The sequence below is a fragment of the Aristolochia californica genome, unplaced genomic scaffold (genome assembly GCF_029961685.1).
Source record: "Aristolochia californica isolate CCGP_79_NKW_82.1479 unplaced genomic scaffold, dmAriCali1.0.hap1 SCAF_16, whole genome shotgun sequence".
Taxonomy (NCBI): domain Eukaryota; kingdom Viridiplantae; phylum Streptophyta; class Magnoliopsida; order Piperales; family Aristolochiaceae; genus Aristolochia; species Aristolochia californica.
This window is the reverse complement of record NW_027181837.1, coordinates 3,807,531-3,822,356: the sequence shown is the minus strand read 5'-3', so window position 1 is coordinate 3,822,356 and position 14,826 is coordinate 3,807,531. Positions and strand designations below refer to the sequence as shown.

Sequence of the window (14,826 nt, the reverse complement as noted above, 5' to 3'; positions counted from 1 at the left end):
CAAACAAAACCGACAACTGCATTAAATCATAACATCAATAATATTTATATAATATTTTTATCTCTTGTTAAATTATTTGTTTGTATCGACCGGACCAATCCTTATATAAGATCTGTGGATGCTTTCCTAAAAGGTTCGAGCCTTTTAGCACACTAGTTTCAACATCTCTTCTACCAACAAAAATGATTTCATCAGCCGAAATTCATGGTCAAAACTATTTTTTTTTAGTGATTTTGTATAAAAAATGTCTTATTTTCTAATAATCTTTTAGTTGGAGAATGGATGGAGATACGATACAGGTCTACCAATACGTATGAGATACTACTGGCGACTGCTCCGTTCATACTAGTCTCCCCGCCTTTTTAATGCTTCCTCTGACTCCTGCTAGAAAGCCTCGATGATGAAGCGTCTGGTGTCCTCCTTTCTGTGAGGTTTTCTCCCCTCAAAATGAGCTTCGATTCCTCTCGGTCCTCCAATTCCAAGAGGAGCCGCGATTCCAGAGCTTCAAACAAATCCAGAGACAAGAAAAGGATCGGCCAAAAACCGCTTGGGGTGGCTTGGGGTGCCAATTCTCTTTCCGCTTCCAAATGCTCATCCGGAAATTCCCGTTACTCAGATATCACTAGGTAATTTTCCGCATTGGGGTTCAAGAAATTCTCTGGGCTTTCGGAATTTCGTCTTCTTAGCGGTTATTTGTTGCAGGTACATGGAAGTGAAGAATCGGAAACTTCGGGAGCAGTTTGATGCCGATGCTGAAGCTTCTACTTCCCAAGATGCACTTTTTAGTGGAATTTCAATTTTTGTGGATGGATATACTGTTCCATCAAATCAGGTCTGCAATTTTATGATTTGCGTTTCAACTGCGACGATGTGAATGGTTGTTAATCACGCCATCTTGCAGGAGCTTCGAGCGTATATGCTGAAGTATGGGGGGCGGTTCGAGAATTATTTTTCAAGACATCGGGTTACTCATATTATTTGCAGCAATTTGCCTGATAGTAAGCTGAGGAATCTGAGGTTCTCTTTCCATCCCTCTTATTTTTTTTACTTCGTAGTCTATTTTTATTGTTGCTCATGTTTTCAAATGATGAATTTGGAGTTTATCTTATCTTCTAGCTGACTCCCACTTGTTGAAGTTTGCTTTTCTGTTTCTTTTTTCCTTTATGTGTGTTTGTTTCTAGTTTTCTAGATCCTGGTTACTTGTCTAATATGAAAATTGAATTTTCAAACAGATCCTTCAGTGCAGGGCTTCCAGTTGTTAACCCGACTTGGATTCTTGACTCAGTCGCTGCTAATAGAGTAATGAACTGTAAGTTTCTTGCTTGGTGAAAGTATCTGTCCTTTTGCAGTCCTTGGGAGTATCTGGATTAGTAGACCTGCACAAGTAAAAAAAATGAAAAAAGCCGGAACTGATTATATTGTGGTTTTTGCTTGTAGGGGTCCCCTACCAACTGGATCAAATTGCAAAAGAGGCTCAAAACCAGCAAAAGTTATCCCATTTCTTTGCCTGCAAAGGCAAGTCTAAATCTGAGGATTTTGATGGTCAAGAAAAATGTAAAACTGAGGTGGGAGATATTGCACAAGCAGCCTTTTCTGATGAAAAATCTCCTGAAACTAGAGGGGAAGAACCAATGGTGCATATTGACAATCAACATGAGGAAGGTGATGACTTTACCCATTGTGGGCTTTTAAAACCTTATGAAGAGAGAGTGGACAAACCTGGTTCACCTTACTCAAAAGAGGAGCATAAGCACTATGAAGCTGTTGAATCTAGTGAAAACAGGCCATCAGATGCAGTGAGTAGTTGCTACTTAGATAATGAAAAGGAAAAAGCATCAACTAGCTTGAGAAGTACTAGACCAGAAAATATCCGTCATTCTACGCTTTGGGACCCAAATTTTGTTGAGAACTATTTCAAGGTAATAAAGTAAGAGACTTGTTTGGTGGTTGTTCAATGAACTGTATTCTGGATATCCTTTTCGTAATGAGTGTTTGTGAAAGCTATGGAAATTAATTTATGAATTTTACTTCTTCAGAGCTCAAGGTTGCATTTTATAGGAACCTGGAGGAATCGGTACCGTAAACGTTTCCGGCACTTGTTGCATGGTGCTAAACGTAGCAGTGGCAATGTCAATGCCGATACTGCTTCCAAGAGGACAACTGTTATTCATATTGATATGGTAATTTGCTTTCTCAATATGCTCATATAGTTCTCTGATTATGCCTTATGAAAGCACTACGTCGTAATTGAAGGTTGAACAGATTAGTTGATCTCTGGTTGGTGAATTGGTTTACGTTAATTTTGACATACTTCATATTGATTTCTGTGTTGTTTTCCTAAATATAAAGTTTTCCAGTAACCAGTAATTATTGCAGGACTGCTTTTTTGTTGCTGTTATTATTAGAGACCATCCTGAGTTACTGGATAAGCCTGTAGCAATTTGCCATTCAGATAATCCCAAAGGAACTGCTGAAATATCTTCTGCAAATTATCCTGCACGGGATTTTGGTCAGTAATTCTCGAGGTCAATTGGAGTAATACTCCTTGACTAAGCCTTCTCAAGATATGTGTTACTTGCTTTATGTCATTGACAACAAAATAGTAATGTGTTTCAGGAGTAAGAGCTGGCATGTTTGTCAGAGATGCCAAGGCTCTTTGTCCTCATCTTGTTATTTTCCCTTACAATTTTGAAGCATATGCAGAGGTAATTATGCTTATTGTCCTCCTCAACCAGGACTTTCTGGTTTGCAACAAAAAAATTATTGTGCCCTACTTGTTCTTCTTTCTTACTTATTTTAGTTTCACTTTTTTTTTACTCATTGCAGGTAGCTGATCAATTCTATGACATACTTCACAACTACTGCAACAAAGTTCAGGTTAGTGTGTGCTATGTATTGCACATCACAATGAAGCATCGTTGTTGAGCATTACCTTAATTTGTTTGGGGAATTAGAATCTATATGTTTGCAAGCTTTGGTGGACTATATTATTTGATGAGTTTGGCTTGCTTTCTTAAGTTCTCTAGTTGTCTTCAACCGAAATGGAATAAAATAATTGACTGTTCTGTAAATTGTCATAGGGTAGCTTACAATATCTCTTTGCTATTTGTGATATTTTTATGAGGTAATGATAGTGCTTTAATAAAATTGCAACTTTCTGTGACATTCAGGCAGTAAGTTGTGATGAAGCATTTATAGATGTCACAGAATTGGAAGTTGATCCTCAGGAGGTGGCTTTGAAAATTAGGCAAGAAATAGAAGAGACCACAAGATGTACTGCTAGTGCTGGGATTTCTGGAAATTTGCTTCTGGCACGCCTAGCAACAAAAAAAGCTAAGCCAAATGGTCAATATTATATTCCTTCTGATAAGGTACTGCCACTTGGTCTAGGCATGGTATCTACATTCTGTTAAAATTCCTTTTTTACTTTTGACTAGTATAATCCATGTTAACCATTTGATGGATGTTGTGTCTAAGCATTCTTAGGTAAGAGGTATTCCCAAAAATGTCTTCCACGGTTTCACTACTGGCAATTAGTTTACACTTTTACTGCCTTTACCAGTTGAACATGCTTTTAGATGTCCTTTTGTACTTCAAGGAGGAAAATAATATTTTAAAGCACAAAGTGCCAAAAGTTTTTGATGCGAAGTTCCTAACAGTTCCAACAAATATTGTTGGAACCGGACTTGACTGATTGGCTGAACCGCGAGGGAAGGAGTGACGAAGGGAGGGAAGGAGGAAGGGAGCGAGGGAGCTGTCTACCTTTCAGCTCACATTATGAATACCATAGATTTGGTAGTTTGGAAAAAAAAAACAGCTAACAGTGTCTTGAATGATCCCTTAAGAGCGGAACGATATCAACATATTTTCACCGTCTTAGGAACTGGATGTTTTATTTCTTTCTTCCCTTCTGGAGTGTTGTTGAAAACCATGTCAGTACTGTTGTAGCTGTGGAAATCATTTGAGTCATTGATTAGGCAATGTGATTTTATAATGTTAAAAGCTTCTTACGTAAACCAGCTAAATTATTCTTAAATAACTATTGGAGAAAAGAGGTCCAGATGAAGCTAGCACTTTCGGTGAGTATCTTTATGACGTATTTTTGTTGGCCGAATCAGTGAAAAGTTCACATTAAAATTATAAAATACCATAGGTTTAACAGTTTGTTATATGCAATACTGGTTTATCTTTTTATTTCCTATTTTTCTCCTTAATGTCTCATGGATTAATAGAGCTGCCTTAATCATTTCCAGTCCAAATTGTTGCTTAACATATAGCAGCATTGGCTGTGCGTGTCCAAGGAATCACTCATATACGTATTTTTAATCACTTGGTCCAAATTGATTGCCAGGTGGAAGAGTACTTGGACAACCTCCAAATCAAGGCACTTCCAGGCATTGGACATGTACTGGCAGAAAAGTTGAAAAAGAGACATATTCATACATGTGGCGAGCTTCGTTCTATTTCAAAGGTCACTTGAAGCTACATTTCAGAGGCTAACTTTTTCATGATCAACTGTTCAAACTTTTTGAATCTTCATCGTTTGAACGACTTCCACTCTCTCTCTCTCTCTCTCTCTCTCTCTCTCTTTCTCTCTCTCTCTAAGGCTGTCAGCCTGTATTATAAATTAAATCTGTACATTTATCTGCTTTATTATGCTGTTTGACCTGTTGTGTAGCAGGTAAATTTCTAATTTGTTGATGTTCTTGTCACATGCTATGCAGGAAGCTCTTCAAAAGGATTTTGGTGCCAAAACCGGTGATATGTTGTGGAATTTTAGCAGAGGAATTGACAACCGTCCAGTTGAAGTTGTACAGGTTTTTGAAAGATTAAAGTAGTTTCAATTTGTGTGAGGCTCCTGGTGTATGTATAATCTGTTTTACAATTTGTATAGTGTCTTCTGGGAGGTGGTTTTGTATGTGTTTTGCATGTAAAAGCATGATGGTTTGCTTTGTTAAACAGTTTGTGCTTTTCTTCTCCTCCATCTGCAATAAATTTTGGAAAGACAAGTTTAACGAGAATAAAATATTTATCTATACTGAATCACTGCAGTGCTGCTGTCAATAACAACTGTGCTATTTAAAACAGTTCTAGTCACCGAATGCTGAGCTAAGGAGATTTACAGAATGTTACTCTGATTGGTCTTTAATCTGTATTATAAATTTGAGTTTTGCAGTGCAAAACATTTTTAGTCATAACTGAACTGCCCTTAGCATTTTCAGTTCAAGACTATGCTGCATTGCTCCTTCAAAGAAACTCTTGAAGGATCTGTTATGAAGTAACTTTTTAAGTGTGAAAATATTGCTGCCTATCCCATTGAATGCCTTTTAGCACCAAGTTTTAGGCACATTCTAGCTTATGCCTAAGCATAGTGGATTCCATTAATGAATATGTGTCCAAAGGGAATGTTAAAATTCCAGGCAAACTCTGTTCAGATTCTCTTTTCTTTGTGTCTGCATGTATCACAAACAGATGGCTAATACAGTATTTAAAATATATATGTTTTCTTTTCTAGGCAAATGTCCACCATGTAGTGACCCATTAGCTTTGGTCATTGTGCATTCATTTTGGTATAAAAGCGAATAAGTAGCTGCATAACATAATTTAATTGTTGTTTTCCACCTTTTCATAAATAAATCTTTTGCTATGGTTTATGAGTATGGTCCATGTCTGTCATCTGATCCGTGAATACTTTTTCCTAACCATCCTCTTGTGGAAGTATCTAACACACATTTAATTAATATAAAGAAACTGAAGTATTCTGTAATATGCTCCCAGGGTGGTGGTTCTTGTTTGGTTTTTAAATTTTCCTAATACCATTGTTTATAGTTGGTTGTTTTATAGATTGTGCCCTACTACTTCTAACTTTTGTAGAAACCTCTCTGACCTGTGACAAATTTGAATCAGGAGACCAAATCTATTGGTGCTGAAGTGAATTGGGGTGTGAGGTTCAATGATTTAAATGATGTAAGGGGACTTTCCGATTTAAATAGCCTTTTCATATTCTAGTACAAGAACTACTTTCTGATTTTTCTGTATTCCTTCATAAATTGCTGGGCAGGCTCAAGAATTTTTGTTGAACTTGTGCAAAGAAGTTTCCTTTCGATTACAGGATTGTGGAATGCTTGGTCATACTATTACACTGAAGGCATGTATTAATTCAGTTGCTTCTGTCAAATAGTTGTTCATTATGGTGCCCGATTTTGTTATAGATTAAGACATGCAAAGTTGTGGAATGGTCTGCCCAAGTGGTTTCTTATTACGACTTTGGAAAAATATTGCATTATTAACATAGCAAATGCATTCAGGTTAAAAAGAGGAAAAAAGATGCTGAGGAGCCAAAGAAGTACATGGGATGTGGTGATTGTGAAAATTTAAGTCACTCAATGACGGTAATTATGATTTATGTGCTTAGAGGAATTTCATTGGTATAAAATTTTTTCTCAAGCGCTTATGTTAGTTTTTTAGTTTTCGATAGCCTGTCCTTTAGTTTGAATACTATGTTACAGTTGTCAGGTTCCAATTGCAATTGATGAGGTAGATGTGCTTCAAAGGATAAGTAAACAGCTTTTTGCTACCTTCCACGTAGGTAAGGGTGATTAGTTATGTCAACTTTTATTTTTTATACATTAAATTATTTGAAATGTGTATGACCTGTTTCAACTCTTTTGATGATAGATGTGAAGGAGGTTCGTGGTGTTGGATTGCAAATCTCAAGGTTAGAAAGTGCAGATCAAGATAAACAAGGTATCCTAATTTTCCTTTTTATTAAAAACTGTCCTTTGAATCTTCTGTCTACTACTGCCTAAATATAATGGGCTCATCCTACCTAATATAAAGTTTATTTTGTCTTTAATATTTAGCTTTGTTAGTTTACAGTTCTCTTGGGAATCTGCTTTTGGGTGGTGGCCCTTCTCTTGTATTTTTCTGCAGTCCCCAAAAGAACTCCTATTCTTTTCTTCCTTAATCTTCTAATTGGTACGAAAGAAAAGGAACTGTAAAATACTGTTAATGATCCTGGTTTCTTGCTGAGCAATAAGTTGGGACCCTTGGCTCTGGTTTCAAGTGGGGAAAGAGGGTACCTTGAATGGAGGTTTGGCTGGCTGGCTGGAAGAATGGTTTCGATTTTACAATTTGGGTTAAGGTAGGCTGGCGAGGGAGAGTAATGTGGGAAGACTTGGGTATAAGATAGAGGATATGGAGAGAGTTTAGAGAGGTTAGATTTGTGGTTTACGGGCATGCGAGGGAAGAGAAGAGGTGGCTGGAAGGGAATGGTATGGCTCAAGTAGGTGATTGGGTAAGGGACTTGTGGGTATTAGATGGTGGTGGGGTGGAATGACTCGGATGGAGGGATGGATGGATAAGTGGGACTCGCAGGTGAATGGGGAGGTGTGTGAGTAGCTCAAGGGTTGGTGGGACTATAGGTTGGGAAAGGTGGCTAGACTTAGTGATGGGGGAAGGGTTAAGATAAAAGATAGAATGAGTGGATAGTAGAACTACAGATAAATACCTTTGCTAGAGAGCTCTTCTCCTTTTGTGAATGGCATAGGAGATTCAACTGGGCGGAGAGTACTACCAAGGACTCATGCCTTTGCCAGGGGCTGCCCTCCTTGGGCGAGCACTTGAGCTGGTGAGACTCGATTCACTGGATCAAAACCCTTGGGTCAATCGTCTGGGGTTAGTTGAGGCTTAGATAATGAGGATTTTATATTGATGGATGATTCAAAGACTTATAAAGCTTACAATTTATAGACTGAATACTAGAGCTACTTCTACTCTCTATTACATTATTGCCCCCTGCTTAGTTGGCGCCCCCTCCTAAACCCTTCTCTAGACATTTCTGCCTTTGCATGGTTGGCATCACTTCCTAAGCCTCCGCTGCACTTGCTTCTTACTGCTTGTCAAATTATGCAGCCTTCTAACATCTTCTTTGCTTCCTCTGCATGTGTTCAATGTTTTGGATGGAACTCTTGGTGTGTTTACTGGACTTGGGCTGGACTCTAAAACTATGACTTGACTATATTTAGACCCGACTCTACTTGGACATATTCTCTTCTACTGACTCAATTCTACTTTATTGGCCCATGCAGGGGCACTTCTCTCTTATTATTTCAGCCTATCCCTTGTGGCCAACGTGCATGTTCATTTATTTCTTAGACAGTAATCTTGCAGTCTTGAATTTTTTAGCATTATGAGCATAATATTGCACATACACATGTAAGCCACTTTGTTATTAGTTTTTAGGGATGACTCTGAAGATGGGTGTTGGTCCAAAATTATTACAATTGGGGAAGTTGTTGCTGTCCAGCATTACCTACTTACTAGTTGGATGTCAACTGTCACTGGCTGCTCTGGTCTCAAGTGAATTCTATGACTAATTTCAAAATAGTATCAGTTTTTGTGCATCCTTGTAGGACAAGTTTGTTAAGGTTGAATGTTATATGTTTCAGTTTGCAATTATACTATTTTTATTTTAATTCTTATTTATTTCTACTTTTTCTATGTCCAAGTACAAGTTATTTAAGCACATGCAACATTTATTCCATGTTTGCACTTATACTGTTTTTAATTATAAATGTTGTTTATTTCTATTTTCTGCATCTCTGCTGCATCTTTATTTTGCAGATTGGCCTTTTTTGTTTTGTTTTAAGCGATTCTCTTTGCATGACTGACTTGTGTTTTATTCTAGTAGGGAATGAAAAAAATTCACTCAAGTCATGGTTGGCTTCTGGCTCAAAAATTATTGCTCAAGCAAAAGAGGGATCCGATAAAGGTACATTCTCATATTTCTTGTTAGTTTAATGAAAGACCATGTTTTATGCGTTGGTTTGGCCTGTGATTCTGGCATCGACTCTTGGCCTGGAAAGAAAATGAATAGACATGAAGCCGAGCTGTATTTTCATTTTATTTGAGAACGGCAATTGAAGTTTGCTTAAAAAGTTTAAATCTCAAATTGTCTGAGAAGCAAATATATATTGAATTGGTATTCATTGAGTGTAAAAGTTGGAAAACATTGTAACATAAGTTGAACGAGAAAATAGAAAAATTTACATTAAGTATGAGTAAGTAATGGAGAGAAATCTTTTTACCTTAAAATGAGTATATGCTACTAGAGAGGGCAGAGGTATTCCGGTCTGAAAGGCATTCTTTCACTGCAATCATCTCCTAAGCTGCATGATCAAGCACTCCCTGGAAACTTGGTGGATAAAGAAGTAAAATAGTTTTTCTTTTTCTTTTGAGTGTTGATTACACGTGAACAGACTCTAATCCCCTGTTCAGGGCTGAACCCAAGACCTCACACTAGAAATCAACCCCCCATGTGACCATTGAGCCAAAGGCCGAAGTCAAATATAAGGGCTCTTTTTGAGGAATCTGCATTTTTCTACTTGTTTTGTGAACATTACCCGGCCTCATTTGGTCTAGTGAGGACGCATCAAACTATATGGCAAAATATCAGATAATTCACTTAAGGTGAGTTTACTCTCATGCCTTAAGTATGGATATATTTGGGGATTACAGAGTTCTTTCATAGAAAAATTTTATTCTCTTATAGTAAAGCATGGGGAAATTGAGTTACTTTCTACAGGAAGTTGCCTAGAGATGTAGATTATTTTTCTTTTTAATTTCCTTAAAAAATTTGGACTTTATTATTCTATTTGTTAGACATAGGGAAGCCAGAAGTTGTAATGGGATGGTTACCATGAGGTGACAAAGGCAGCTCTCTTGATTGGGATGTTTATCTTTGACAACCTTCTAGCCCATGTCTAACATTGAAGTTGACATTGTAGAGTTTATTCAATGAGCCAAGAAGCTGAAATCTGTCCCAATGCTGTCCTGGAATCGTGAACAAGTGTTTATGGAATGGATAAGCTGATGGAAAGTCTTCTTGTTTCATGGAGCCATGTTCCTGGAACTGAAAACTCAATGTTGATAGATCTACTAGCTATTGAGTCGGATCCGTATGTACAGTTAGTCTTTATTTCTAAACTGGTTAATGTTTTGATATACTTCTTATAGAGTTAAAGCTGTTGTATCAATCTGAAAGAAAAAAGGAAATGGCAGACATCTCCAATGATAGCATGTGACTCAATTTTTCTGAAACCTATTTTAACATTTACCATGTTGCTTGTGTTCACCGTATATGATAAGAACAGCCCTCATAAAGAGATAGATTCTTGGAAGGCAACAGCATCATTTCCTTGTGAATGTTGTGGGTTTCTCAGACCCATCTCATCTACTATTTAAATAATTGGCTGTTTATTTAAGTTGTCTGTTGACTTCTATTTGCATTTCAGACACTTCTGGTCATTGTTATTTGAAGTACTTTTTTTTTTGAAATGTTATTTGAAGTACTTATAAATGGTGGAAACTGCCATTGGTAATACTTTTGGACCATGTTTCATGAAAGTGGCCTACTCGTAAGAGCCATATTTGGTTGTTGAAAACCTGTCTAGTTGAGCTGTAATTAAAGCTTATGTACTTCTATATTTTAGATGTCAAACTTGAAATGTAACACAGAGAATTTGAATCTTGACCTTTAAATAAAGACTAAATTAAAATGTCTAATTGACTCACCTCACTTGAACTTGTGCAGTAACAGGGAGAAGTAAAATTTTAAAGAACAACTATGTTGAAGTACATTTATTTAGCATATATTATAACATTATTCTGGTCCAATCAGTTTTTGAATCTGGTTGAGCCAGAAACAAGCCATATCATTGGTTTGGTCACCATTTGGTTTTTATAACTTTGACTCAAACAGAGATACATGAATACAAATACACATTCATTTGAATAGATTGGAGTATTATAGTTCACTGATACCTTGTGTAAGACTCATTAATGAAAGTGAATTTATTTACTGAATTTACTATTTTGTTGTTTGTGCAGAGGTTCCATTGCTAGTTGGTAGTTCTTCCTGCACAATGAAAACTGACTGTGGAGATCAGATTCCGACTTTGCCAGCTATGTCACAACTTGATTTGACTGTTATTGAAAGTCTTCCTCCAGAAATTATTTCAGAAATAAATGAAATGTATAGAGGAAAGTTAACTGATGTCATGGAGAGAACTAAATTTAAGGACGACAAGTATACATCATCTGGATGTATGATGCTGCAACAGTACATGGATGGTACCTTTTTTTTGCTCATGTGAACTTCCAATTATGATCCATTTAAAAAGGGACCTACGTGAAAAAAAAAAAAAAAAGATGGGCTGCTTTATGCTATCAACTTGGCCACTTATCCGGATACTTTTGTGACTAAAATTGCATTTTGCCAACCTTTGTCTTATTAAGACCAAATATAGTTTATATGGATCAGTAGATGTAGTATAATTCTTGTGTTAGAAATTGTTATTGCGATGTATACTCTTTAGTTTCTAAATCACCCACAGGTTATTGAGGTGGTTCACCTTGTAGGAACAAATGCAGCAGTTCATGCAAAAGGAAAGTGGCCTGTGTGTACTCCAGATGACTTTGATGTTGGTCAAAATGAAGACATGGTGACTCTCTCTCTCCCTCTGTCTCTCATGTATTGTTTTCTTTATGTTGGCCTTTTTTCCTGAAGTGGCAGAAACTGTCACCAAATCAGTTGACCTTTTCTCCCAAACAATGTCACCAGACTCAGCCTGGCTATTGATCTGATCAGGTGATCAGGTATGGGCAAACTGATTCGTCCAAAAAAAAGGGCAATTGAAGCCGTATATGTTATATGCTGTCATAAATAAAAATTAATATACAAAATTTGAAATAAAGCAGCTCAAGGGAGGGGGATTCCAGACTCTGCATAGAGTGGAGAGCATTTTTTTATCCTTTTTTTCACGTGACCAGTCCAACTGACCTGTCAGGTTGAGCGAGTTTCTAATGAAAGTTCATTTTGTGAAAAAAAATTCCTTGTCTATTCAGAATTTAGGCAATCAATGTGACAATTAATAATCTGTTTAACTTTTATGTTATTTATTGGTGGTAACTTTGTTCAGATAAAAATTTATGGGGCTCTAGACTTCCATGAACTGTATTTCCCTTTTGAAGGTGATCTTTTTTTTTTCTTTCAAATGAACAATCTTTTTTTGTTTACAGATGAAATTACTCTGATCTTGATTTTAATTCTTAATTGAGCTCTGGGATGATCAATTAGGGTGTGTGAGATCTTGACTATGTTTATCCTTCTTGCTAGGGAGAAGAAAAAGTGAAAAATGGTCTTGATTCAAAAAGAAAATAGAAAAAATGTGAGAATGGTGGATACTTACATGTTCATCCATAATGAGAATTGCTTTGGGAAGGGAGATTTTGTTTATTATTTATTTTTATAGTTATATTATTACTATATTATTTTTTTTGGAAGGGTGAGGAAGGGGAAGAAAGTTTTTTCAGTAAGGTTTGTTTTAACTTACTCTATTACCATTTTAACTGTAATTGAAGCTCAGTAATGATATTTTCTGATTTCCCAGTGGAATTTTATTTGCAGAAATGTCTGCTGTCCTATAGCTTTCCTCAAGTAGTCAAAAATAGTTATGGAGCTAGCATTGCTCTTCTAATCCTTTGTTTCCTTTGTTGAATAGTTTTTTGCTTTGGGAACTACAAAAGTGTGGAAACCATGAAAAAGGGGAGTAGAAGTTAGAACTTATCATGTTGCAATAAGATTTCTCTTACCTGCTTTTGCACTATGTGAATTCAGAGTACTTAAAATGCTAAGCTTGACAAGAAAACTTATTCTAACATATTTCCTATTAGGCAAGAGAAACTGTGGTTCAAGTTCACGAAGGACCATCCTCTCCATTCGGAGCCAAGAATTTGAGTGTGATGACTTCTGTTTCCAATCGAGTTGATTTCATGCCTTCATCTTTAAGTCAAGTGGATGACTCAGTATTGCAACAGTTACCACAGGAAGTGAAGGCTGATATTCTTGAGACTCTACCCCTCCACAGGGTTAGAGAAAACTCCAGTATTGATGCTAAGCAGTTGATGCATGGTGAAAGCTCCAGTGGTCAAATTGTATCAGAAAGCAACCTATGGGGAGGGAACCCCCCAAAATGGGTTGGCAAGTTCAAACTTAGTAATTGCATGATACTAAACATCTTTGTGGAGTCCTATCACAAGTGTGGGTGCAAAAGCATTTTATCTTCTATACTGCAATGCATAATCTCTTTTCTTCCCTTTTCTTTGGAATTGGGTTCTGAGGACTGGGATGAAGCCATTTCCTGTGTCTGTGAGTTCGTAATGAGCTACGTGGAGCTTAAGATTGAATCAGACATAGAAGAGATTTACATTTGCTTTCGGCTTTTGAAAAGGTAAATGCCTAATGTACTCCTTGCTGCAAGCTGCATGAATTTGTCCATGCTTGGCCTTTTCTGTTTGGGACTAAATTGGATGTGACATGAGACTTGCAATTGTCAATTGAAAACTGATCATCGATGTCTCATTATTTCTGTAGGTTTTCAATGAAGTCAGAGTTTTTCTTACAGGTGTACAGCCTGGTTCTTCCTTCCCTTCATGTAAGTATCATCGCATCGTGCTGGCATGCTTATGATTGGGATTCTTTTCTGGGCAGCACTTTCCAAACCCTTATTGTGTCATATGATGAACATCTGCATAATAAAAGTACCTTAAAAAAATCTGCATACAAGCCTTTCTAGAGAATAACAAGTTCACTACCACAGTTAACATTCCTCTATGTGCATGGACCATGTGGATGAAATTCTATATATTTAATGGTTTCATAAACCACTAAAATTTGGCCTCTGAAATTCTCATACATATTTCTTGGGATGGAAACTATGTGTCTCATGAAATGCAAATGGGGAATCTGACTGAAAAATTTTATGGCATAGAGAAGGGCTCAAATTTTTTGAGTTTGCTGAAGCAAAAGGAATGATAGTTGTCATTTCATTTTTCGCCAACACAGGACTGGGCAATAGTATGATTTCTTGGGTATTGTAAATTGTTTTCCTTGAATAGGTTTCTTATCTACTACCCAAACTGGGTGTGATTTTTGATAGGCTGGTCAATAGGCCAGGAACAAATTGCTCAGTCTTGTGCTCATCAATGACAAAGAGGCAAAAAGGTCAGGCATAGATAAACCAATTTGCAAAATAGAGGAGCTCAGAAAAATTTAATGGAAAGCGGCTATACTTGACTGTGCCAATTGTATTCGTTTCTTACCTCTGTATAGAAAGTTATTTGCCTGCGGTAGTGCCCTTTTCATGTTTCTCAACAATTTAACTAACGTAGTCATTGCTTGATGTATCTTTTTAGGCTCTTTTCAGTGAGAAGTATGGGGGGATTCTACAGCTTTCAGATGCGGAATGAAAGTTCATATGGTTCTTACTGGACACAGCATTTCGAACAGAGCTTAGGAAAAAGATGAAACAAAGATAATTCTGTGATTTGTTTTTCCTTTCCACCCCGCCTCCTGTAATCTTAAGTTCATTACTGTTTGTAGTATCTAATATGTTCAGAGACGAGGATGTAGTTTCAAGTGTACATTTTGTAAATGCTGTTATGTTAATATTCATGTGAATTAGAGCAACCAAGTCTGGGGATTCTTCAAAAAATAAATATATGATAATTCTTTACTACAGGAGATTCTGAAACAAACATTACTTTATGTTCTGTTCTTTTCTCTATCCCTTTATTTCTTTCCAAAACTTTTTCAGCATTGGTTCAAGTTCTCCCTCTTTTCCTTTTCCTTCCCTTATCTCTAATTTCTCCATTTTCTCCCTGTCTCTTCTTCTCGCTCTCACCTGTCCATTGGTTGCCGCTTGGTGCCTCCCTTTCATCAATCATTGGCCACCTTACCAGCGGTGGAAAACTGGTTAAAGGCAG

At 36.9% G+C, this 14,826-nt stretch overlaps 1 protein-coding gene across 2 annotated transcripts; it reads left to right on the top strand.

Moving 5' to 3' along the window:
• The first annotated feature begins 408 nt into the window (after nt 1-408).
• On the top strand, nt 409-14,556 carry LOC137953281 (DNA repair protein REV1). Of its 2 annotated transcripts, none has more exons than XM_068800604.1 (23): nt 409-626; nt 703-832; nt 902-1,017; nt 1,233-1,309; nt 1,438-1,919; nt 2,037-2,180; nt 2,377-2,509; nt 2,617-2,705; nt 2,827-2,877; nt 3,171-3,371; nt 4,352-4,471; nt 4,725-4,817; nt 5,908-5,967; nt 6,062-6,148; nt 6,309-6,392; nt 6,517-6,589; nt 6,679-6,747; nt 8,693-8,773; nt 10,891-11,133; nt 11,422-11,504; nt 12,736-13,292; nt 13,436-13,496; nt 14,257-14,556. In XM_068800604.1, exons 1-23 carry the CDS (start codon nt 448-450, stop codon nt 14,308-14,310), a joined length of 3,267 nt encoding a protein of 1,088 aa, XP_068656705.1. In that variant the 5' UTR covers nt 409-447; the 3' UTR covers nt 14,311-14,556. The 2 variants fall into 2 exon arrangements, with proteins under 2 accessions (XP_068656705.1, XP_068656704.1); XM_068800603.1 differs by having other exon boundaries at nt 8,690-8,773.
• The last annotated feature ends 270 nt before the right edge of the window (nt 14,557-14,826 follow it).